The 22,984-nt window shown below is 43.8% G+C and overlaps 1 protein-coding gene across 2 annotated transcripts; it reads left to right on the top strand.

The window, feature by feature from the left end:
- The first annotated feature begins 1,421 nt into the window (after positions 1-1,421).
- LOC118256397 (uncharacterized) lies at positions 1,422-16,456 on the top strand. Of its 2 annotated transcripts, none has more exons than XM_035563333.2 (20): positions 1,422-1,473; positions 1,899-2,030; positions 2,276-2,405; positions 2,567-2,660; positions 3,523-3,673; positions 4,071-4,233; positions 4,720-4,845; positions 6,043-6,105; positions 7,484-7,606; positions 7,941-8,096; positions 8,886-8,939; positions 9,195-9,412; positions 9,708-9,784; positions 10,493-10,603; positions 11,181-11,267; positions 12,136-12,243; positions 12,428-12,549; positions 13,707-13,829; positions 15,209-15,251; positions 15,425-16,456. In XM_035563333.2, exons 2-20 carry the CDS (start codon positions 1,928-1,930, stop codon positions 15,500-15,502), a joined length of 2,130 nt encoding a protein of 709 aa, XP_035419226.1. In that variant the 5' UTR covers positions 1,422-1,473; positions 1,899-1,927; the 3' UTR covers positions 15,503-16,456. The 2 variants fall into 2 exon arrangements, with proteins under 2 accessions (XP_035419226.1, XP_050569740.1); XM_050713783.1 differs by having other exon boundaries at positions 1,462-1,519.
- Positions 16,457-22,984: the final 6,528 nt, after the last annotated feature.

Below are 22,984 nucleotides of genomic sequence, written 5' to 3'. Positions count from 1 at the left end.
TGCATGAGAGCGGAGTTTTCAAAAAATTCTGCTGGCCAAGTGCCAGTTCTGCCTTTATTATTTCTCCTTGCTATCTCAATACTTCATTTCATCACCTAAATTGCTGTGTTGAGTTACTCTGGGCTGTTAAAATGCTGTCATGCTACAGAGGCAACTATGTGAAGGAAATGATGGCTCCACAGAAAGTGCTCCACGCAGCTGAAATCAGGCCACCTATTTAGGTGTCAGGTTTAAATTTTTCCTTGTAAGCACAGAAACTTGAAACACTTTGCCAAATGAGTTGAAAGCTACGAAGACATTAAAGATTATTCATGAAATAAATATTCATTTGCAGGAAGGCATTTTTTTAATGCATTAATATTTCAAGCAGCGTGTTGCAATGTGTGCAGCCTCTTACAGAAAAAGGTAATCATATTCCAAGTGTTGTTTCAATAGTTTTTATTATTAACAATACCAGAAAAGTAGTACGTTTTTATGACTTAATGGCAGTTTCAGCTTAAATCAAAATACTTCCTAGATTTTCCTTGTACTATTAACTACTAGTAATGAAAAATTTCCATTCCATGGGTATTAGTCCTAATATGCTCTCCTAACAAGTTCTGTAATACCTTCAGTTTGCTGATAATTTTTAACCGACAGTACTATGTTACGCTTGTCCTGAAACGTGAAAAGTGTCCTTATTTCATTCACAATTACCCTGTCTGCTTTTTCCCATAGAAAAGGCGATTATTTTGCCAACAGCTTATGAATATATTGCAGCTTTACATCTTCAGCTTCCTGTGTATCAGAATTTCCACTTTTGAGGCACTTTCGGTCCCACCGGCTGATGCTTGCCGGGGCCTCAGTGTGGAGCTCTGGTACCATCTAGCGTTACTGGGAAATCCCAAACATCTGCTGGACGTGGGCCTTTCCTCGCTGATCACCTGCTGGGTTGGCAGCAGGAGAAATCTGCCGTGAGATTTTTCCAGAAACCTGGCGATGACCAGAGCAGCAAAGCTCCGTGAGCAGCTGCCATGATGGTGTATGCTGGGCCTGGCTGGAAGGGAAGTGACTCTTTCACTGTGTGCGGTGTTTGGGGCCACATCTGTGGGGTTCAGTCACGGAGACCCCCAAAAGGGGACGCCACGGGTGTCTTTAAAGTAATTAAATTAGATCCAAAAGGAGGCTGCCATAGGCGTGAGAGGCAGCCTCCCACTTCTCCTCCTACAAGGCCTCGCACACCACAGGGCACTCCTTGCCCTGATGCCGGTTCTCCCCCTTGCTGTGATGGACGAGGGGTTTATTTCCACCCCGGGGGCCAGCCATGCCCCCAGGAACGACACAGACACAAACACAGACACAGACACACCCACCCCTGCCCACACCAAAGATGGCGGCCCCTCAGGGCCCTCCCAGCCCGCTGTGAGGGCGGAAGTAGCGCCGGGCGGCTTCAGGGCGGCCTGCCCTAATGGGGTCGCCGCCTCGGAAGCGGTTGTAGGTTCAAAGAGTGGCGGGGCCCGGCGGGGCGCTGAGGAGCGCGGTGGGGAGCGGGGGGACGGGGACGGGGACGGGGACGGGGACGGGGACGGGGACGGGCCGTGAGGGGGCGGCCTGAGGGGGGCGCCTGGGGCCTGGGGCGGTGGGGGCCGGGGCGGTGAGCGGTGGTTCCGACGGCCGTCCCGCCAACGGGGGGCAGCTCCCGCCCTTCTGTGCCTTTTTTTTGTTCCTCCCCTCCTTGTTTTTGGCGTTCTTTGAAATTTGGGTGGAAAACGGGGAGTTTTGGGAGCTGCTGGTTGTGATCGGGGCTGGGCGTTGCTGTCCCTAGGGTGGCTCGGAGGGTTTGGGGCTTGGGGGAGGCGTTTTGGGGTCTTTCTGAGGGAAGTGGGGGCTAGCTTGCTGTCCTGCTTGCTGCCAAACAGCGTGGCGCTTCCTTCAACCTTCGGTAACCATGGGGTCCTCAAAAGGGGACGAGGAGCAGGGTGTGATCCTGATCAGCGACGACGAAACTGAGAGCACGCTTGGGAGTTCGGTTCTGTTAGTAGACCCGTCAGGTAAGTACTGGGCTCTTCTTCACTTGCGAAGCTCTCCTTACAAGAGAGGTCTGTAAAAACCTCTCCTACCGCTCTTTGGGTAGTGTTTTCAAGTCTTTTGTCCCAGGCCTGTGTGCCATTTGCGTCATATGAAACTATAAGAAAACTTGCATCTTAAAGTGTTTTAAAGAATGATTTGTCAGTAGCTGATGACTTTGTTATCCAGTTGTAGTTACCTTTCTACTAATTTAGACTTTTTTATACAGAAAAGACCGCCGTGGAAGAGGAGAAAACTGAAGAGGTCGTAGACGAGGAAGGTGACCTCATGGTTACATTCTGTAAACAAGCAAATGTGATGCCCCACGCCAGATACGACTGTACGCTACACCCATTTGAGTATGTTCCCTGATGTGGAGGATGATACGGGGGTTTCCTTTCCTACATTTAATCCACCTTGTCAAGTAACCTTGTTAGCATTTTAACAGCTAACAAACAGAAAGAGTTGGGTAAGGTCACAAGCAGCTTTGTAAGTAATGTTCTGTTTTTTAACTCTGCAGGAGAATGGAATGTGATACGTGCTCGCCTCTTGGAAAAAATGCTGATTTTTGCAGTCAGTGCTACTGCTACATTTGTGATAAACTAGCTTCTGAGGTAAGGAAGAACTGTAGTAAAAAAATGCACAACTTTGAGTAAACTGAATTCCTTAAGTCTTTAAAAGACATCAGTCTTATTCACACTAAAACAATAAACAAAACTTAAAATTTGATTATTTTAACAGTTCCTCTCCTAAATGTTCATCTCAGTCAGCTTCACAGCACTACTAACACATGGCCAGTGTCTGGATTTATTTCTAGTACTCCAGTAAGTTGTTGGGGTAGATACTCATTTGATAAAAACAAATGTACCTCCTGTTTTCCTTGGGTACATGGTGTATTTCATGGAATCATTGCACTAAATCGGACTGATTCTCACTGCCCTAGGCAAAGGTCAAACTTTAGATGTTCCTAACCAAAGTAGGGGGTGAAGTAGGGGGGAGCATTGTTTTGGGTTGTTTTTTTTGTTTGTTTGTTTCTCTGGTGTGTTTTTTATTTTGTTTTAGAGGGAGGGATTTTGTGTATCTTTTGTTTCGCTTTTGTTTTTTAGAATTCAGCAAACTTTACTTTGAGTAAAGTTGGCCTAAACATGCAAAAACAATCCTCTGTTACCAGTTTACAATGGGGAGGGTGTGAACCCTAACTGCCTGTAAGGTGCTCACTAATGAGGGTAAACCTGGGGGGAAGAGGGAGGGCCTGGCTTTTTTTCCTTCTTTTAAAGCCACGATAACAAGCTATTGCCATATTGGTCTCTTGCTTCAGCTGTCAGAATACCTCTTTGTGGCTTTGACTAGCTGTGTAAAGCGTGAAATGAATTCTAGTCCTTCACTAAGGTAGAGGAACAACTTTTTGTCTGCTTAACTTGGAATGAGGAAAAAAAAAAAAACACTTTTCCCTGTTTTTCCCTTTTCATGAAATAGTGCCAGAATTGGATGACCCCTTCCCTCTGTCACTGCAATGCACATAACAAAAGCAAATTCTGGAAGGACCAGCGTGATTTTGCCTTGGCTGGTGTTCTTGTAATGTTCAAATTGGAGCTCACGGAAATAGACGCAGACCTTCGGCATGGTGGTAAGCACAGTGCACTTATACTGTCTTGGGAGACCTGTGGCTCGCTGTGTCTGCTCAGTCTGTGGCTCAGTGATACTTACAGTCTATGAGGACCGCTTGTCTGGACTGCAGCTGTCCTTGCAAAGGCTTGGTGAATTATTTAGGTAGCAACTTTTCTTTGCTATCCCCTTCCTGGGCCGTACACAGACCAGACAGATCTGCAGGTCTGTTTTTTTGCTTCTTGCTTTTCTCCCCCTGGAAGAAGCACCAAAGCATGCCTGGCCATTAAGATTGCATGCAGGGGATTTGACAAATATTTCGCATAGGGTACCTCTGAATGTCTTGCTGTTTCTTTTAGTTTTTAGTTTTGAAGAAAACTGATGCACTAACAGTTTCACATCTCTGCCTGCCCTCTTAGGAAGTCTTCTAATAAATTTTATCCAGGAACTTTCTGTGGAATATAATAAGTATTTGATTGGAGAAAAAATACCTCCCATACAACATGAATGCTTTTGTCTCCCAAAGTTACCTCCTGGCCAATGCAATATCTGCAGATCACGCAACCCGGAGGTTGTATACAAGTAAGTGACAACAGAACTAGCAGTACGGACTGGTCAGTGCAGGTTTGCTTTCCTTTAGTTACATGCTAGTTAGAATCATGGCATCTGAGATAGCAGAAACAGCTGAGGGAACCTAACTGGTCAGTGGGCAATTAAACTACATCCAGTTCAATTCAAAAACTCCTTTAAGTATATTTTTAAATATGTCTCTTGTGCTATGTGAAGACAGTTGCTAATATTCCTCATTATGACAATTTGGGAAAGCATGAAACTAAAGTCGGTATTTTTACTAATTTGTCAGGATTGGGTTTAGCTTTTACTCAGTGGTATATGCCTTTGAAATACTGAAAGTAATGCTTTGCAAATGCCATGTTACCGTGTCGTAGATTCTCAAGGAAAGGCAAGTTAGTTTGCTTTCCAACTGTAGGATGGTCATAATTGCTATTTGTTTACAAACTATTTCGTTCCAGACACTTTATGGACTTATGGACTGCTTAACTTTCTTAGGTACTCTGGAGTTTTTGCACTGGTAACAAGATTTTTAAATCAGGCAGAAAGAGAGAATCCTAAAGCTACTGCTGTCATGCTTCTGGGAGCAGCTAAAGAGCTAGCCCTTCATAAAGACCCTGCTTTGTAAGTATCCAGTTCCATATCTAGTGTGTGATCTCTGTTTGCTCCTCAAAACGGGGAGATTAAGTGAGAGAGTTCTGGTTTTCCATTTATTAAGGGTAGGAACAGTGTAAAAGTCATAGCCCTGGCTGCAGCACAGCGAGAGGAAAATGAGTATGCGTGAGGAAGAAATGAGCCTGACTGCAGGGAGGGATTCTGGGGAACAGAGAATGATAAAGGTTGCGTGTGGGAGGAAGAAGTTGCATGGGATTGAGTCGTGAGGGAGAGAGATGATCTCCGATGAAGGAATTTGAGATGGGAACTGGAAGCGGGGAGGGTAACAGACAGCAGGTGGTGGCAGGTGGGAATCAATTCTAAGGGAGAAGGTAAAAGGCAGGGGAGCCTTCCTGAAAGAAATGTGTGCAAGTTGCATTATGTGAGGAAACATCTGCTTCTGAACTGGAAGGGAGGACGTGATGTTTTTCAGGTAGTAAGTCTTAGAGCTGTCCCATAAGTCTGGTGGAAACTGACCTGTTTCACTGGGAGGACTGAACAATAAATAAACAGCACAGTGTTTAAAGTCTGTTTTTTATTTTCATGCTTATATTATGGCTGGTTCATACTTGATTGCTGTCTGGCTTGAGCAAGGTCCTGGAACTTTGCTTAACAGAATCTAAATATTTTGGAGCTAGAATTCAAGGCTTCTTAAAAAGCAGCAGTGAATGTGGTGTGGATTAGTTCAACAGGCCAGAAACAGCAGCTCCTCTGCAGTTATTTTTGAGGAGTTATCAAGGTTGGAACCATTGTTTGGGTAGGTTTCTCTGTACACTTACTGTGAGTCCCACAGGATTCACCGTATTCACATGGGATGTGGTTCAGCCCTCTTGTGGGCTGATACACAGCCCCGTGCAAGCACAGATGTGCCTGCAATGATCTAATACAACAGGTTAGAAGGTTAGGTACTGCTTTCCTGTGACTGGGTGGGAGGGGTTGTGCTTTAGTTGGTTAGGTACTGCTGAAAAACTTAAATCTAGAATGTTTTACGCTTCGATCACTTGTTTTATCAATTTGGAGTGATTATTAGCATGATAGCTCCCAATGCTTTTTAAGAAAAAAGTGTTGTCTAAAACAGTTGTGTACAGAGAAGGTGAGAAGGCAGGAAAAAACAAAACCAATTAATTAGTGCTTTTCTTTCCCCCACCCCATCTGTGCCCCTCTTAGAAGCTGGCAGAACCTTGGTCATATTGATTCGCTAAAGCTTGCTGTCCCGTATTTGTTGCAAAGGTAAGACTTATCGCATAATGCTGAGATGGCAATGAGATGGTTGCTAGATGCAAGCATTCTGCTTACGCTTGAGGTTTGAGTGCATGCTTTAGCTTTTAAAAGCCGTAAGTAAACTTGCACAGCTCTAAAATAAAGGTATGGAGTCTTATGGTTCTGTAGCACCAGGGAACAGGACCTAAATACACTATGTTAGGCACTGGTTTGTTTGAGCAGAGTATGGAGAGCTGGAAGCACGTGTGAAGACTGCCGATGTGTAGGGACGGACAGAAGAGTATAAAAAACTACACACACCAGTCAGCCTGATAAGCAGGGACCTCAGCGTGCTTTCATATTCTACGATTGTATGCAACACATCAGGGTTTTTTAGCATCTCTACATATACATATTAGTCCCTTTCTGTGAAGGACAAGAGCAGTATCTGCCTTATTTAGAGCCACATAAACACTCAGCTCTTCTTTGTTGCCTCAGAGGAGACTAACTTGATAGCGAGCTCAAAGCCAAGAAGATGGATTACTTTTAGACTGTAATCTAGGAGTGTTCTGTAGGGCCAGACCAGAAGATGGTGTTGGGTAGCTACTTGTGGTTACTAAGCCTAAGAGTAAATAGCATCTGTTCAGAATCAAAACAGCAGCCTTGTAGTCCTCCACTGGGATGGAGTAGTTGGGGATGTAACATAGTAAAGTTCCCCCAGAGGTTAACGAATGAGGACATCTCGCTCACTTGGCTTAATTCATTTCTCATTTTAGCTTTTCACCTTTAACCTCAAATTCACTTGCAACAGAAGGTTAATGAATTAAGAATTAACTTTTTTTTAGGAGCACTCAAAAACAATTAATATTCTCACCTCTATGACAGGTATAACCTAAATCCTATATCAGTTTTCATTTTAAATGACTATTCTTGAATTTATTAATTTTTTACTTTAAAAGAACAGTAAAAGGATTTTCTTTGCCTCCCTCCCCCAGTTTCAAAAGAATTAAGCTCTTCTTTGTGTCAGTGTGTTATCTTCAGTTTTCAGTCAAGACAAAAATGGTTTCACAAGCTTTGAAGCTGCCAGGAGCTCAGGTTGATCAGCTTCCTTATCGAGCTTACAGTACGTTGCTGCAATGTTTCTTGCACACTCAGCGGGGATCTTCTTTAAAACATAAGACCACAGAATACATGCTTTCATTGATGTTTGAAATTAATAATATAAAAGCAATATCCGTATTTACTGCAAATCTTAAAGCACAAGCTTATAGATCCAAACTGTCTGACACTTAAAGAAATCTGTATATACTCCCTGTAAAGTAGTTTCCCATGGGATTTTTTTTTACAAATTTAAATAACAATTCTATTTAACTTTAGCATTTTATTTTTGTTTTCCTATTTAAAACAGGATCACAACACAACTTCAGAGGATGCTGGTGTTGTGTGACTTCCCAAAAAATTTATATGAGAAGTTTATTAACTTTTTCCAGTCCATTTCACTTCCGTGTCACTGTTTTGGCTTCTCAAATAGGTATGTTCTTTTTGCTTTTTGTTTACAAAATATATTTTCATACAGTTGGCTGATCTGAAAACAGCTGTATAGAATGGTTCTTTCATTGATGGTGCTGGAGATGTGTGCGTTTTATTGGAAGGTTTCAGTATTAGCTACTTCATATCCTGTCCTTACCGTAGTAAGAAATTGTTGTTTGATGCTATTGCGAAGTGTATATTGATAATTTTGTTTCTTTCCCTCAAATTGAACTGTAAACTTCAAATGTTTTATTAGTAAGTCTTCATGTTACTTAAGGGAAATATTTTGTGGCACACCAACAAAATACACTTAACGTTTCTTTTTGTGCTTCTAGCTTGAACGTCGTGCCATGGGATCATGTCTTGCTAACCACTGTTCTAAAAGGCCAGAATACCACTGGACAAAGAACACAGAAAGGAAGAAAAATATTTCTGTGGGAAGCGCTTCCTGTCATACAGGCTCGAGTGGAGAAATTAGTAGACAAAATGAAGTGAGATTGGTTTGGTCTTGTTTTGTTTTGGTTTTTTCATTTTATAATTTCAACTTTGTTATTAACTGCAATGTAGTCTTTTCCTAACATCTGTAGCAGTTTTGCATTATGGGGAAACATGCAAAAAAAAAAAAAATATATATATATAATATATATATATATATATATATATATATAAAAATATAATATATATATATATATATATATATAAAAATATATATATATATTTGAAGCTGCTCATTCCTATTACTTCCTGTCAACAAAGCCATTACTTTTTGAAGTTGTTCATAATAGAATCAAGACATTTGAACACTTCATGACCTGAAAGGAATGTAGAAGTGGAAAATTTCATTGTTTCTATAATCTCACTAGGTTTTAGATGTTGATGTTTAAAATGTGCTCTGTTTGTCAAAGGCTGACTAGATGGAAGACAGAAAAAGAAAAAAGAAAAAAAGCGTGTTCTGGTCTCTGAGTCTTCTGTAGTTTCTGTTCAAAAGAATATAGTCCACTTCAAGATGCTCCTGTTCTCAGCCTCCTGTTCTATTTTTCTAGAGTGCAGAGATGGTCTGTGGATAGCTCCTTCATTCAGATATCTGCTGTGTTCAGAAGTGGCTTTATAGAACTTATTTCCAACAGTCTCTCTTCCTGCCAGTTGTATTTCCATCCTATTTTTGCAATATCTCTTATGTGGGAAGAACTACTGTTTTGCTTCATTAATTGTAATATTTGACATGTACACAGCTTAACACTTTCTTTCTTTTCCTACCCACTTGTTTTTTCTCTCCCCAGCTATAAAGAAGTTGTTCGCTACCTGAGAGCTGTGAAATGCAATGATACCAAAGGGTAAATAGCTATTTTTGTTTCTTTGTCTTAGGTTTGTGTCCCAGTCTGTCCTTTTATTCAATGCCTAATAAAATGGCAGAAAGAAAAGCAGGATTTTGGCAGCTGTTTACCAAGTGAAAATAATACCGTACTGCAGCTAAATTCTGCCTTGTTGGATGTAACTTATTAGTTTTCAAACTTAATCAGGTATATACATATACATTGTAAAACTTCCAGTGAACAAAAATCAAGTATTCGTTCACTTCTTTTTTCCAGGTTAAGAGACCTTCGAGATAAAATCCCGTTCTATTTGTGTAAAACTGGAGACTTCCTTGATGCTGCGCATTCTCTGTTGTTTCCCGTCAATAGCCTTGCGTGCTGCACTGCCTGTCGGCTAACACCTTTTCAGTTTGAGGCCTACCTGAAGATGTTCAGAACAGGCAGTGTCCCCACTGGAAAGGATATTCAAGACCCTGCGCCCTGGATTACAACCGGCAAGTGTAACTTCTTGCTTTCAAACGTTTAGAATCTTAATGACAGCTTTTATTTTAATAACATTCTAAAATCTAAACTTCATTCAGTTTTTTTACAGTTTTCCAGGATAGCATGTAGGTTCTGAATAGAAAAACTACAGCAAAATATTCTAAAAAATAGCTGTAGATGCTTGTTTTTTTTCTTTCGGTTTCTACAGAAACCTATCTGAAACTAAATTATTATCTTGGTTGTATCCATACTCTGTAGTTATTCAGGCAATAAAAAAAAAAAATCTTGGATTTTTTCTTCTTGCAGGGTCTCCATTGAAGGATGGCGTTCTAATTAAGCAGGCACTCAAACTCCTGTACAGCAATCTGTCACTATACAGGAATGTGAGTCTGTATTAAAACTTTCTGTGCCCCATTGAGTGGTTTTGTACATTATCTGTTTTGTCCAGTTACTTCTTCAATGAAAGGATTTACTGTCAGGACCCTTTTCTCTGAATAGTTCATACCTTTGTGAGACTTTTGTTTTACTTGTGGGGTTTTTGATCATTTAAAAAGTCTTGTTTGGGGGAGAGGAGAAAACAAACTCTTTTCTCAGATAATAGTTCTGCGCTCTGTCACAAAACATGTCAAGTTTTGTAAATGATTTAGCTGGAACCTGTCTGATAAAATTATGGCAAATGTTGTATGTATGCAGCTTGTGTAAATTTACTGAGTTTAGCAGTATGCCAACGTAAGGATAATCAAATTTGCTATATGTATACGTTCTTACTGCTATGATTATTTACAGTGGGGCTGTAATGATCACACCAGCAGCATGTCTGTTGATGGGCAATAGAATAGAAATAAAACAGGTGAAAAAAGCCTCTTACTGCAGGTGAGGGAAAATAGGTGGGCTGTTTTGCAACCTGACAAATGAGGTTGGGAAACCCCAAGCATTAACATGTAATTTGGGTGTAGTTTTGCCTGGGTGTTCCATTAGAGAGAGGAAGAAGAATGAATGCAAGTCCGCATGTCAAGGGGACTTATTCTGATCGCTAAAGCTTGCTAAGCGTGGATTTGACTCAGTAAAACAAACGTTCTGCTGTGTTTCAGCCTAAATGCTGGAGTTCCCTCATCATGATTTTGGGTAGTAGCCGTTTGCTAGAAAAAAGTGGGCACCTACATCCTCTGTCCCTGAAAGAGCCACCGCTTGACTTCCAAGAGGTAACCGAAAGGGGGCTTTGAGATGGAAGAACCTGTTGTCTTTGCTGGCTATGCAAGACATAACTGGATGTGGGCATTGCCTCATCCTTTTAAATACTAAGGTTAATGTTACATTACTTCATCAAATATTCTTATAGTATGTGCCAAACGTAAGACTTTGGAAAAATTGTGATTCGGGAACATTAAGTGCGACAGGGAATAGATTAACTCCTTTTGCAGCTCAATGCTGAATACTAATTCTATATTGTTTAATGTTGAGATGAATCAGACAACAGCAAAATGGATAGGAAAGCCATTTAAGAAAAATGTGTTCAAATAGTCCTGAGACAGTATCTGGGTGTTTTCTTGACAAGAACAGAAATAAGTGTCTGCTAAGCATAGTAGGTTAAAATGATGGTATGTTTAGTTAGTGTTGCAGAGCCTCAGCTTTCCTTGTGTATGCTGTTGAACAGTCAACTGCGTCTGTAAAAATGCTGAAAAATAAGTAAAAGCACTTTAAAGGAGATCGTCTTGGGCAGTTTGTTTGTAGAGTAGCTAGGCATCCTCTTTGATTTGTGACTCATTACTTCTTTTGCAGGGGGTGCTGGCTGCCAGTGGCAGTCTCTTGCAGGAACTGAAGGCAAAAGTTAATGTTTCTTTACCACCTGCTATTTTCTCTCCTCAAGTAAGTGTGCATCTGGCAATAAGGAAATTGACAACTTGGTTTATAGCTCTCAAAGATACTGCAGTTGTATTATTACGAAAAGCTTTTAAGAGGGGGCTTGAAGATTTTTGGGAAATGGCATAAGATTGTTGTTCTTCACATAGTCCAAAGGTTAGAGCAGGAATCTTGGAAGGTAAGGAAATTATTAGGGCCTGTTTTGGTCTGACTCTAAGAAAATCTTCAATTCAGGAGAAATTTAAATTTGTCGCTGTCCAAATTTATGCATCTATAAAGCGAGGGTTGGTAATCAGTGATTCTGTATTAACTTCTCACATAGAATAATCTCGTGTTGTTTGATTCAAATTAGAAACTATCCTTTGATACTAACAGTGTGTTTGTCTCAAAACTCAGAATAGCACGGAATTTCCCAATTTGCTTTGAACAATGGTTTCAGGTGTGGAGCATGTTTAAAAGTGGCTTGAAATGGGTTATTTATTAAATACAATCACCTATCTAAGGAGCAATCTTACTCTGTTTTATCTCTCTTGAGGAAACTGCAGTTAGGTTATTCTCCAAGTACGTGACTCCTGGGCCAGAGGTTTTTTCCCCTTAATTCTTCCACTTCTACTTGACTGTGATGGTATGAGACTTCATGTTTCTGTGAGGACTTTGAAAGCCCCAGGTGAAACATGCTATAGAAACAGAAATACTTGTTTTATTCCCCATCTTTTGGTCACTGTAAGATTCTTCTGGATGTTGTGTCTATCATCCAGCCTGTGTGCTTGCAATGGTAGTAACTTAGTGCTGATTTGATTGGATGTGATATGCAAGTAGTGGGAAAGCAGACTTCTAAATACACGTCTCTTCTTGTGGATATCTCTTCCTGCAGTTACACCATGAGGCTTGTCTTATTCTCGCAGTGCAAGCAGTACAACAGATGCTTTTCTGTGATCTCCCATACTTGACTTCCTTCCTAGAGATAGCCCTGGCTTTTGGGGTGAGTCCTAGATATTGGCTTCTATTCTAAGAAATTAAAGCAGATTATATTTAAAATCTGTGTAACACCAACCTGGTGTTGTTCCCCTTAAGCTTTTCTGACCTTTAATTTCTTCTACGTATTTTTTTTTAAGAAATGATAGGCAATTAAGTTAAATCAGTGCCCTTATTTTTTCTTTTCCTAGAATAACTTCTGGGCTCTGAGGCTGTTATTGGATCATCTTTCCTATCAGGAGCACATTCTCCATGGCACTGTCAATCTGATTTTGAGAGATCTGAGTCGTCAGAAAGCAACAATGCTAAAACTGTGAGTAAACACTTGCTTCCTGAAATCTGTTTATGAAAACATTAACAGCAATCTCGAAGCAGTAGCATTTAGCAAAGATACAATCCTTAGCTCTTTGAAAATGGCCAGCCTAGTGTTCTAAGTCAAGAATGCAAATAAGATGCTAGGAATCAATGGGAAATAATAGACAATAGAACACTTACATAAATGATGCATCTGTTTTGAATATTGTGCGTGATCCTAATACCTCTTCTCAAGGTATAGAATGACCTCTGTGAGAGGAATTGGTTAACTTGACTCAGCCATCGGAGTCTGGAGTTATGATAACGGTCTATAAAATCACGCTTTCTGTGCTGAAGGTGACCAGGGAATAATTGTTAACAGATCAAGAACCAGGGGGTGTAAAGGAAATCTGACGTGGCAAAACAAGATGGATTAAGGTTGTATCACTTGGAGGAGTGAATTTGGATGACAGAGAATGTTGTGGAAACAAAATATATACGGACTGAAAAGCAATTAAGCAAATTGCTGTAAGACTCAAGTACAACCAGCATGAAAATAGCACTCCAGACCTAAGGAGGTAGTTCATGAGCTGTTGAAGATAAGAGTGTACTTAGACAACAATTAATTTCCTTCAGATCTGTATGAGCTAGCACTATTCCTTATCTGTTCCTTTAAACAAGAGGTATCTAGGGCATCTCCTTCTGTGTGTCTGGTTTGCAGAAGGCCAAAATAAATATCGCGGTTGTTGTAAAGGGAGGATACTGAGCTAGATGGGCCATTGACCTGACCCAGTGCAGCTGTTCATACAGCGATAAAGCTTTGTAGTATTTCTTAATAAGCAGTAATGCTTATTGGCCAAGTAAAGGTACATCTGGAATAGCTGCAGCAATCTGAAGTCTCTTTCCTTGATGGGAACCCCTATCACGGTGAAATAGTTCCAGCTGGAAAAAGAATGCCTGGTCATGGTATTGCTATGTCTACGTAATAGATGTACTGTTAATCAGAAGGTTTTAAGTGGAAATTGTGATTTTTCGCATTCCTATAATGAGATGCTACTATTTTTAAAGCAGATTGAAGTATGAGAAAGTAGCATCAAGAGAGAAGCAGCGCAGATATTTCCATTTGTCTTTGTTGTTGAACAGGTATGTTCTGTTTCTTGGTTTTATGTTGTTTAGGTGGCAAAACCTTGGTCCCCAGTATGTGGGTGAGTTCCTTTGCCTGTTCCTGACTTGCAGACATAAGAAGATGCAATCTATCGGTCTGTTCGCTCTGAATATAATTACAGAAAACCTGCATGTGTAAGTGTTAATCTTTATCATAGCCAAACGGCAAATCATTATACATTGCAACAGTGCTGGTAGCTTTCTCTTAATTAACAGGCTTAACTCAAAATTAATTACTGGTTTATATACTTCCTTATTATTAGCAATGGTAAAGGTACTGAATGTGATAGTTTGAGTAGATTTGAAATTATTCTATGTTCCTGTTCAACCAAATGGCCTTCTAACTTCCCAGTGCCCTATGTTGTGTCTGCTCTGTGCAACCGTAACCAGTCAAGGTATCATAAGGTGCAGTCTAGTTCTGTTAGTTTAATGTCACTGTCATCTCCCTTCATTCTATTTAGGTTTATAAAAACAACAACAAAAACCTTAGTTGGAACTTAGACACTGGACTCTAGGGAGGTATAATGTTGCATAAAACTTCATTTAGAGAAAATAGTTCAAATTAGCTCAAAATGTATATTGTTGTGTATCTGCCAGAGTACAATGGGTGTACAGATGTCAACGTTTCTTTTAAACTTGTAAAAGATGTTTCACGTGGTGGTGAGGGAGTAAATCCCTATTAAAAACTAGACTCAGGAACATCTGGGCACTGTAATGCAAACTGAGGACAGGATTAAGTTTGTGCTCGTCCGTCTTATCCTGTTTAAAAAAAGAGACTATTTGACCAGCAGCACAAAGCTGCTGGAGTGGAAAACAGCTCTGAAAATGTCTGAGTACTATGTTTAGATTACAAATGATGATAAAACACTGATAAGTCACTATGGAGACCACTAGATATTCCTAAATATAATCCTTGCTCTCCTGGGTTGTGCAGGAAAATATTAACTTCTATCACCTTACATCCTATAATGTATTGACATAATAGTTTTAAAAAGAAATGACTCGATGCTTGCATACCAGAAGGCAGAATAACTGCCTGCTCTGGCACTTTTAATTCACACGTAGCAGGTGGCAGCAGAGTAATGTTGAAAATTCACTTTTTAGTAACTCTCTTAAGTAGAAATCATGAATATGTGAGTTAACTTACCTTGTAAAATGCTTCCCCCCCCCCCCCCAAGCCTTTGTTGTATGTATCTTAGGAAACAAAAGTCCTAACTTCACTCAGTTGTTAAATATAACTCAGTTCATATAAAAACTTGCGGTTCTAATAAATGCCTCTTTTTATCTCAGATTTTGTGAGGTTTTACAGTACGCTCTAGCAGTAATCCAAGAGAATCTGATTAGATCCTTTCTGTTACGGTCTATCTTTTTTTTTTTTTTTTTTTTTTACTGTACATCTGATGCTGGAGTACTCTCTATTTGGAAGCTGAATTGTTAGTGTGGCTGAAACTGGGGGGTAGGTCTGTCCCTGTGGAAAATGGATTAAGAATTGTATATCTAAATCTGTTTTTCAGGTGTCCATGGGCAAAGCACCTTTGCAGATTCTTTCACAATGTGGTAAGTATCTCTGTATCTTAGAATTAACAATAAAGCTTATAAATGACAAATACATCATTGATATATGATGTATTAGATATGTGATAATTGATAAATATTTGAAATATTTAGTAACGTCATTTATTGTAAAATTGACAAATTACTTATATATATTATCTTTTTTGTCTGCACAGGGATTAAGGTATCTGCCCCTTGGCACTGCAGCTCATCATGAAGTCTCAAAGTTCATAAGCATTTTTGAAAAACTATAATTTGCCACAACTTTCAAGCATATTTTTCAACTTGTATTGACTGGACATATCTCTTGCTGGGTTCTTCATTTTCTGTTTTGTCATCTCTTCCCTCACTTAAAAACGTTCACCTAAGAACTGACCAGACAAATCCAAAAATTTTAGATTTAGGTGGTGAATAGTGGCTGTATTTCAGCAGCTATGTTCTGGAAATGTCCTTTTTTCAGGCATGTGTATTAAGCTGTCATTTAAAGAGGCAAGAGCTATACACTGTAGGAAGAGCTGGCCTACAGAGAGATGCTGATCCGAGGCGGCGGATGCAAGAGGTATGAGAGGAGAGAAACACGGACAAAACAAAGCACCAGGAGTTTTTGCTTTTGAGTTGCACAGGTGGATAGTTGTGTTCTGGGTGAGAAAGCTGCGGCAGAGCAACTGCTAAGAGAACAGTTAGAAAAGCTTCTCCAGTGAGGAAAATTGCCTCTCCACAGGTGTACAACAGTATACATTAATGCTGTTTGCACTCCTTGGTTTTCTTTAGTGCATAATTATAAAAAATAAACCACTCTTCAGTTAGTGTGGTTCAGCCTCAAGCTTTCTTATTTGCTGCAAGAAATCAGAATCAAGAAAGCCATAACCTGTTTTTTGTACTTAAAAAAAAAAAAAAATCTAGTTTTTTGAGGTTTTCTAATTGTGGGGCTTTTTTATATTCTACAATAGGTGACAAACTGGTGCTGATGGCTGTCTTGTGTTTTTTTTTTTTTTGAAGCCTGAACTGTGAAGGTAGAAATAGAAATATTTCTAGCCTCGTTGTACTGTTCTTTGCCCCCTGCCTGCTACCTGTCTGCATTGGTTTGGCAGTTGGGATAAAGTTATACCGCATTTTGTTATCCAAAATGAGTTGTTATTCAAGTCTTCCACAAAAAAAAATACATGCATCTAAAATTACTTGAGGTTTAATAAAACTTTTGTAGAAATCACATCATGTTGTCAGTTCTGTGAGTTTTTATTGTTTGTTTCTTTTGTTGTGTTTTTAAGCAGTTGCTGTGCCTTTATCTTGTGCTGTCAGGGGTCAGTAAAGTCCCCTGCTGCAGGTGAACATGGTTCTGTTGGGTGGCGGCAGGGGTGGCCACGTGGTGTTCTCTTCTGGCCTGGGCCCGTGCAGCGTGGTCTTTCATCCTGGTTTCCCAGAGAGGTGTTTTTTTGTGTGTTCCTAATGCTGTGATCTTTCTCACCCCATCTACATGAGTAGAAGGCTTCCATTCCTCGTGTAACAGAGGTGGGGAAGGAGACTGCAACCGCTAAGCTTCTTTGTAGTCGTCATTCAAGGTGTCTGGGCTCTCCGCAGCGCCCTGCTCTACAAGCCTTCCTTTCCAGCCTGAGGTGGGGCTGGGCAGCCTGCGTGGCGTCGCTCACGCTTTGTTTCACTTCTCTGCGGATGTAAAAAGACAAGTGCAAGGCCAGGTAAGCCATCGCAGCTTGAAGTGTGTGGGCTCCTCAGTGCCATCCTGTTGGTGCCTGGAGCGGGGCTGGGCAGGGGAGGGAGCGGGAGCAGGTGAGGGCAGTGCTTCCTTACCCTGCACAGTCTGCATTTACCATCACAAGGAAGGGCAGGAACTGCTTCTACTGCAGTAAGTAAATAGCATGTTTATTCATTATTTATCTGCAGCTGAATTTTAATGAATTATAGCAGCAATGAGTAAAGCCCTTATAGTGAGGATTATACTACAGATAATGATATAATCTTTTATGTATGAGAAAATGACTTTCTCTGCAGATTAGCACTTGACTTTGTAATAACTGTACCTGTCTATCCAACCCGTGCCCAATCAACCACAGCAGAAAACATCTTCCTGGTACCCTGAGACTGACTAGTGTAACCTCAAAGGTAAATTTAAGGCTTTTTTTTTTCCCTGCTTTGCTCCAGGTATAATTGAGATGAACAGAGCTCATTAAAAATTGAAATTTCTACTTCGGAGTAGAAAATGTGCATCTAAAGTTGCCTGATCCAGATATTGTATTTTAGCGAACAGAACTCTGCCGTTTTAGCAAGAGTACATACAGCTGCTAGTGCCAAACACTAAGTAGAACACTTGCAAGTAAGCACATGCATTGAAAATAAAATTTTGCCTGGAACTAATGAAATTGTTTGAGATTCATAATGTTTGGAAAGGGAATGCCATCGTTCAGCCCAGGAGCGTAAGGTGCATGTGTGCTTGGTTGTGATCAGCAGACATATATTGAGTTTATCAGGGTAAGATTTCTAAAATACGTGGCTAATAAACTAATTGTTTAAAAACTTGTCCTTTTGTAATATTTAAGGGAAGAAAAAAAAAAAGGTTACCTTACGCCAGCCATAAACTTCTGTCGTTCTTACTTGTGCTCTGGAGCAGTGGTGCTGCAAATCACACTACCCTAAGCTCACACAGCAGGGCTGGGCTATTTCTAGATCTGAATAGAAAATGCCAACTAGGACCCCACCACCTCAAGCCTGACATGAGTAACTTCATGCTCAGGGTGGAGTGGTATGAGAAAAGGGCAAGTAGGCGAGTTCATGGCCAAGGAGACAGCGGAGCAGTGTGGGTGAGGGCACAGGACCAACCCCATGTGCGCTGCTTCGTTCTCCCTCTGCTTCCCAGCCTTGTCTCTGCTCAGTGGGCTGGGAGAGAGCTGGTGCTGTTTCTGCCAAGGACACTAATTAACCTGCTAAATGAGTTTATCCCTTCAGAGTGTGTACTGGGGAACTGAGTTATCTAAAATACCATTCCAAAGAGAGCCTTAATTAGCAGCCTGTGCTGAAGGCAGACCCCTGCTTTCTGGGGGGTGGATGGGGGCTGGTGCCTTGCTGCTGTTGTGGGACTTTGCCCTCCAATGCTGTGCTTGGCACGTGTCGTCCTTCCCTGGGTGCTTGTGCAGCACCCGGCTGTGTTTGACAGGCACAGCATCCCTTCCCTGCTCTCCAGGTCTGCAGACATGGGGCTTCGGTCCTAGAAGAAGCCAAAACCAGGCAGCAGCTAAATGTGGTTGCTGCCACAGTAGCTCCATGTCAAATGTCCTTGCCCGCTCTCCCATGCCCCACAGCAGGCTCCCTGCCACGTCCCCATGTTCAGAAAGCATCCTGGTGCTGGTCCATCCCAGCGCTGACCTCACGTTTGCCCACATCGCTGAGACAGATCCCATCCCTGCTGGCTCCTGGCGTGAGAGCACAAAGCTGCCGCTTACCTTCCTGGCCCTGAGACACATTTCTCCAGGCTCCAAACCCTGTCTGAGATGAGGGGTTCAAGGTATTTTCTCCATTCTTACCCCACACCCCAGGCTGTGCCGGGCATGGGCTGTGTCCCCTGCATGTGGGCTCCTGCCCACCAGTGCTGGTGCTGCCCACTGATGACACTGATAACGAAGGGGTGAAGTCACTCGTCGGCCACCTCAGGACACCATCGAGGAGTAGCTTTCTCCCAGCTGCCTGCCAGACCAAAAATACTCCATTTTAATAACTGGACTAAGCACAGTTAAAAAAAAAAAAAAAAAAAACAGCTCGTTGCTGGCTGCCAGGTTAACAGATGGCTACAATCATTAATATTGCAAAACTTCAGGAGCTCATAATTCTTTAATCTACAAAGCCAGGCGGGGTTGCTAATGCGAGCCCTGCAATCTGCTGCGCGGGGTGGGCACAGCGGGGGCTGCGCAGCCGGGTCCTCAGTGGGCCCTTGGGGATTTGGCACGTGGGGCACTTGTCCTGCTCCCTGCCCAAAGCCTGCCAAGAAAAGGTGCCAGGGTGACTGTGGCTATAGGAGGGGATGAGCTTCAGGGACCCCTCGGCTTTGGGATGGTGTCGATGGCTCTGAAATTCGCTGGGCACTGCCTGTTGCCATCCCTGGCAGCTCTGCCCGGCCCCGCTCAGCCACTGCTGCAGTCAGATTGCGGAAAATCCACGGAAATCCAATAACCTGTCTCCAGTGTCATTTTATCGCTAAACCCCAGCCTTTCCCATAATTGTTTGGAGGCAGCGCTGGGAGATTACGACTGATGTCAACAGCTAGATAATCTGGGGGCCAGCACGCCGTATCGCTGACCTCCTTCAGGCGGATGGTGCCATTTGCAAAAGGCCGGGCGGTGGCGACCCAAGGAGGCCACCACCACGGAGCCGTTCGCAGAGCACCCAGCGCTGGTGTCCCAACAAACACGCACAGGCACCGCTGCCTCTGGGCCACCTCCTGGTGCTGCCGGCTCAGCATCCCACCGCCGGCCCCGGGCGGCTCCATCCATCGATCGCTGGCTGCAGCCCAGCCCCGCTCCCTGCAGCATCCTCCTGGGGCAGGGGAGAGGAGCGGTGAGCCCATTAGGAGGCCGGGGAGGCCGTTAGTGCTATTGATCTTCGGTGGAGGCTGCCCGCAGAGGCTGGGGATGGGCCAGCAGAGCACGGCCAGCCGGGCTGCGGGCGCCAGCTGCATGCAGGGAGCAGCAAAGCTTTTGGGACAGGGCACCCGGGTGGCTGCAGGGGCTTCTGCGCTGCCAGAGGCATCCAAGGTGCAGCCTTTGTGTAAGAGAGATATGGATAGCAGCAAAGAGTAAAGTTCTTATCATGAGGATTAAGCTATAGATAATGACACGGTCGTCTCCATATGAGAAAATGTCTTCCTCTGAAGATTCACACGATTTTGTAATAACTATGCCTTACAGTATGTAATAACGGTAACTATCTTCTAATAACACGGATTAGAACCCATGCCCAATCAACCAAACATCCTCTATAATATATAATACATATTAATTATACTTTACGTTTTATTATATTTATATAATTTTATATGCTAAATGGTCTACTATATTTCTAGTGTACATATTTATTTCATATTTTATTATTCACAGAATCACAGAATTGTAGGGGTTGGAAGGGACCTCAAGAGATCATTGTGTATATATACAATATATATACAAGCGATTATTGTGTGTGTGTATATATATATTTTTTTCACCTCCCTTTCCTCAGGCACTCAGGCCAATGCAGGGAATTTGCTCCCTGAGCCCCCAGCACACAGGGAACCCCTCAGCTTGGCAACACCAGGCTCATCTCTTTGGGGTGGAATTGGGCAGATGCAGCAGAGCAGGAGGCTGCTGCTGTGCTCGTGAGCTCAGTGTCTGGGACAAACTCTAGGCCGGAGCCGTGCTGGCCGTCCCCCCAGCAGGGTAGGGGTGCTCCCCACCGCCCCTGCCAGGGGACCCCTTTCTCGTGCGTGGCCTTAAGAGGTCAGCACAGCCTGCAAGGTGCACGAGGGGCTGGAGACACAAAGTGTCAGCAGTGTCTCGGGCTGGTGAGAAAGAAATTACGGCAGTCACCCTTCCTGGAAATGTTCCCTCTGTGCCTGCAGGGATGTAGAAAAGCAAACGGTGTCTCCCAGGTCACAAATACTGGCCTGAATGGGTATGTTTTTTGGGGAAAAGAAAAAAAAAAAAGTAAGCAAAAATGTGCTTGGACTGCCATATGACAGAGGAGGTGATCGGCAGACACCAGGCTCAGCACACGGTTTTGTTTGGGGGGGGGTCCCTGCTCACCCTGCGGCATCGCCCTGCACCCCCTGGAGCACCCCATGGGCGTGTGGCCCTGCTGGGTCCCCTGAGACCGGGACACCTCGGGCAGGCGCCTCGGGCTCCGGTGGGTGCAGCTCCGGTGGGTGCAGGAGGAGCAGCCCAGCACAAAGGAGGGCACTTAGTGCCCATGCAGACTGCCCTGGGGCAGGGCTTGTCTGTGCTTTTTTTTTTTTTTTTTTTTTTTTTTTTTTTAAAGCAGCAAAAAACTGCTGTCATCATAGTTATCTGCTTTTTTTTTTTTTTTAATGGTTGCTTAATGTGGGTGGGTTTTTTGCTTGTTTTGTTTTGTTCTGTTTGTTTTTTCCTTTGCGGTTTTGCTTTTGCTTCAATTACGGTGATTTTAATCAGTTAACAACACTTAGTGTTGCTTTATCTTTTTCCTCCCTGTAAGTTACACTAATTGCTGCTTTTTAATGCTGTTGTTCAACTTGTGCTTCCCCTGCCCTTCACCCTGGCCAAATATTTAGTTTCCAACTGCTCAGCTTTTGTATTTTATTTTATTTGTTGTTTTTTTTTTTCTTCTTTGTAAGCCATCCCCATGTGCACCCCTGCAAATCCCTGCCTCCTGGCCCTGCCAGCACCAGGAAAATGGGAAGGTGCAAGAAAACCAGGGGCAGCACAGAGCCACCAGCCAGGGGAAAGCAATGCCGTGGGTCTTGGGGTTTACATATGGGGAAGTCCTTGCTGATGGCACCCAGGAATGCTTTGCAAGGATTCAGGCAGGGATGCGAGCAGGGATGCAGGCAGGGATTCAGGCACAGACATGGGCAGAGGTGCAGGCAGGGATGTGGGCACAGATATATGCACAGATAGGAGCAGGGACACGGGCAGGGATGCAGCCCTGAGGGGCTGCTATGTCCCAGCACTCGGCCCACACGTGTCCCCCCGGGGCCCATCCATCCCTTACAGCTCAGCCGAGGCCGGGGTAGCCCCGTTTCGGCAGCACGGCCGCCGCAGCCCCGGTACCAGCACGCTGCCTTCGTCCCGGAGCTCACGTTCAGTGGAGCCAAATCCCCCGGGAGCAGCGGAGGGGAGGACGCTCTCATTATCCGGCTCTTGCCGTGTCGGAGGCAGCTGGACAGGCAGTGCATTAATAGATTACACAGAGGATTTGGGCTTGCTGACAGCGAGGGCAGCGCTAGCGGGAGGCGAGGCCAGCGCAGCTTGCCGAGCCGGCGGGGACGGACGCAGCCCCCGCTCCTGCTAACACCTTTTCCAGCCGAGGTAGGTGGAGAGCTCAGTCGTGGCCGTGGCACTGGGATGCTGCTGGGATGGCTGGAGCGGGGCCGGGGATGCTTCTCCACCGGGAGAGCCGCCGGAGGGAGCGGGAGCAGCGGGGAGGCCGGACCGCGGGCGCACAGGGATGCTGAGCGCTGGGTGCTCACCCTCCTCCTGGCCGTGCCGGTTATTTTTCCTGTGGATGCTCAGCAGAAGCACCGAGCTGCTGAGCCCTGCCCTGCGTGGGGGCTGAGGCTGGCCCGGGATGCGGGGTGTCCCCGCTTTGGTCACCCTGGTGCAAAGTGATGCTGCCGGGTGGGCCTGGTGCTGCTCTGTGCCGGACAGAGCACGGCCCCAGGCTTTGCTGGGGTCGTGGCTGGCCACGGGCAGGAGGAAACGTCCCCTTGTGCCACCCGTCCCTGGGACAGCATGGGGAGTGGGGACTCATGCAGCTGTGGTCACAGCTTGTGCCCAATTGGGTGCCGTGCCTCAGTTTCCCCACCATGTCCCCACTATTAGCTGTGTTGCTGTGGGGTGCTCGGTGCTTTGCTCCCCTCACCCCCACCAGCTCTCCCCGGGGCCACAGGGCCTCCTTCCCTGGTGGGTGGTGCCACTCGGTGCTGCCCTTGGGGGCTGCTGCAGTCCGGGGGTGAGGCTGGGAGGGGGGGGTGGTTCTCAACCCAGCCCCAAATACTGGCC

The sequence above is a fragment of the Cygnus atratus genome, chromosome 15 (assembly GCF_013377495.2).
Source record: "Cygnus atratus isolate AKBS03 ecotype Queensland, Australia chromosome 15, CAtr_DNAZoo_HiC_assembly, whole genome shotgun sequence".
In the NCBI taxonomy this organism is placed as follows: Eukaryota; Metazoa; Chordata; class Aves; order Anseriformes; family Anatidae; genus Cygnus; species Cygnus atratus.
Note: the sequence above shows the minus strand (reverse complement) of the source record. Positions and strands in the feature narration are given on the sequence as shown.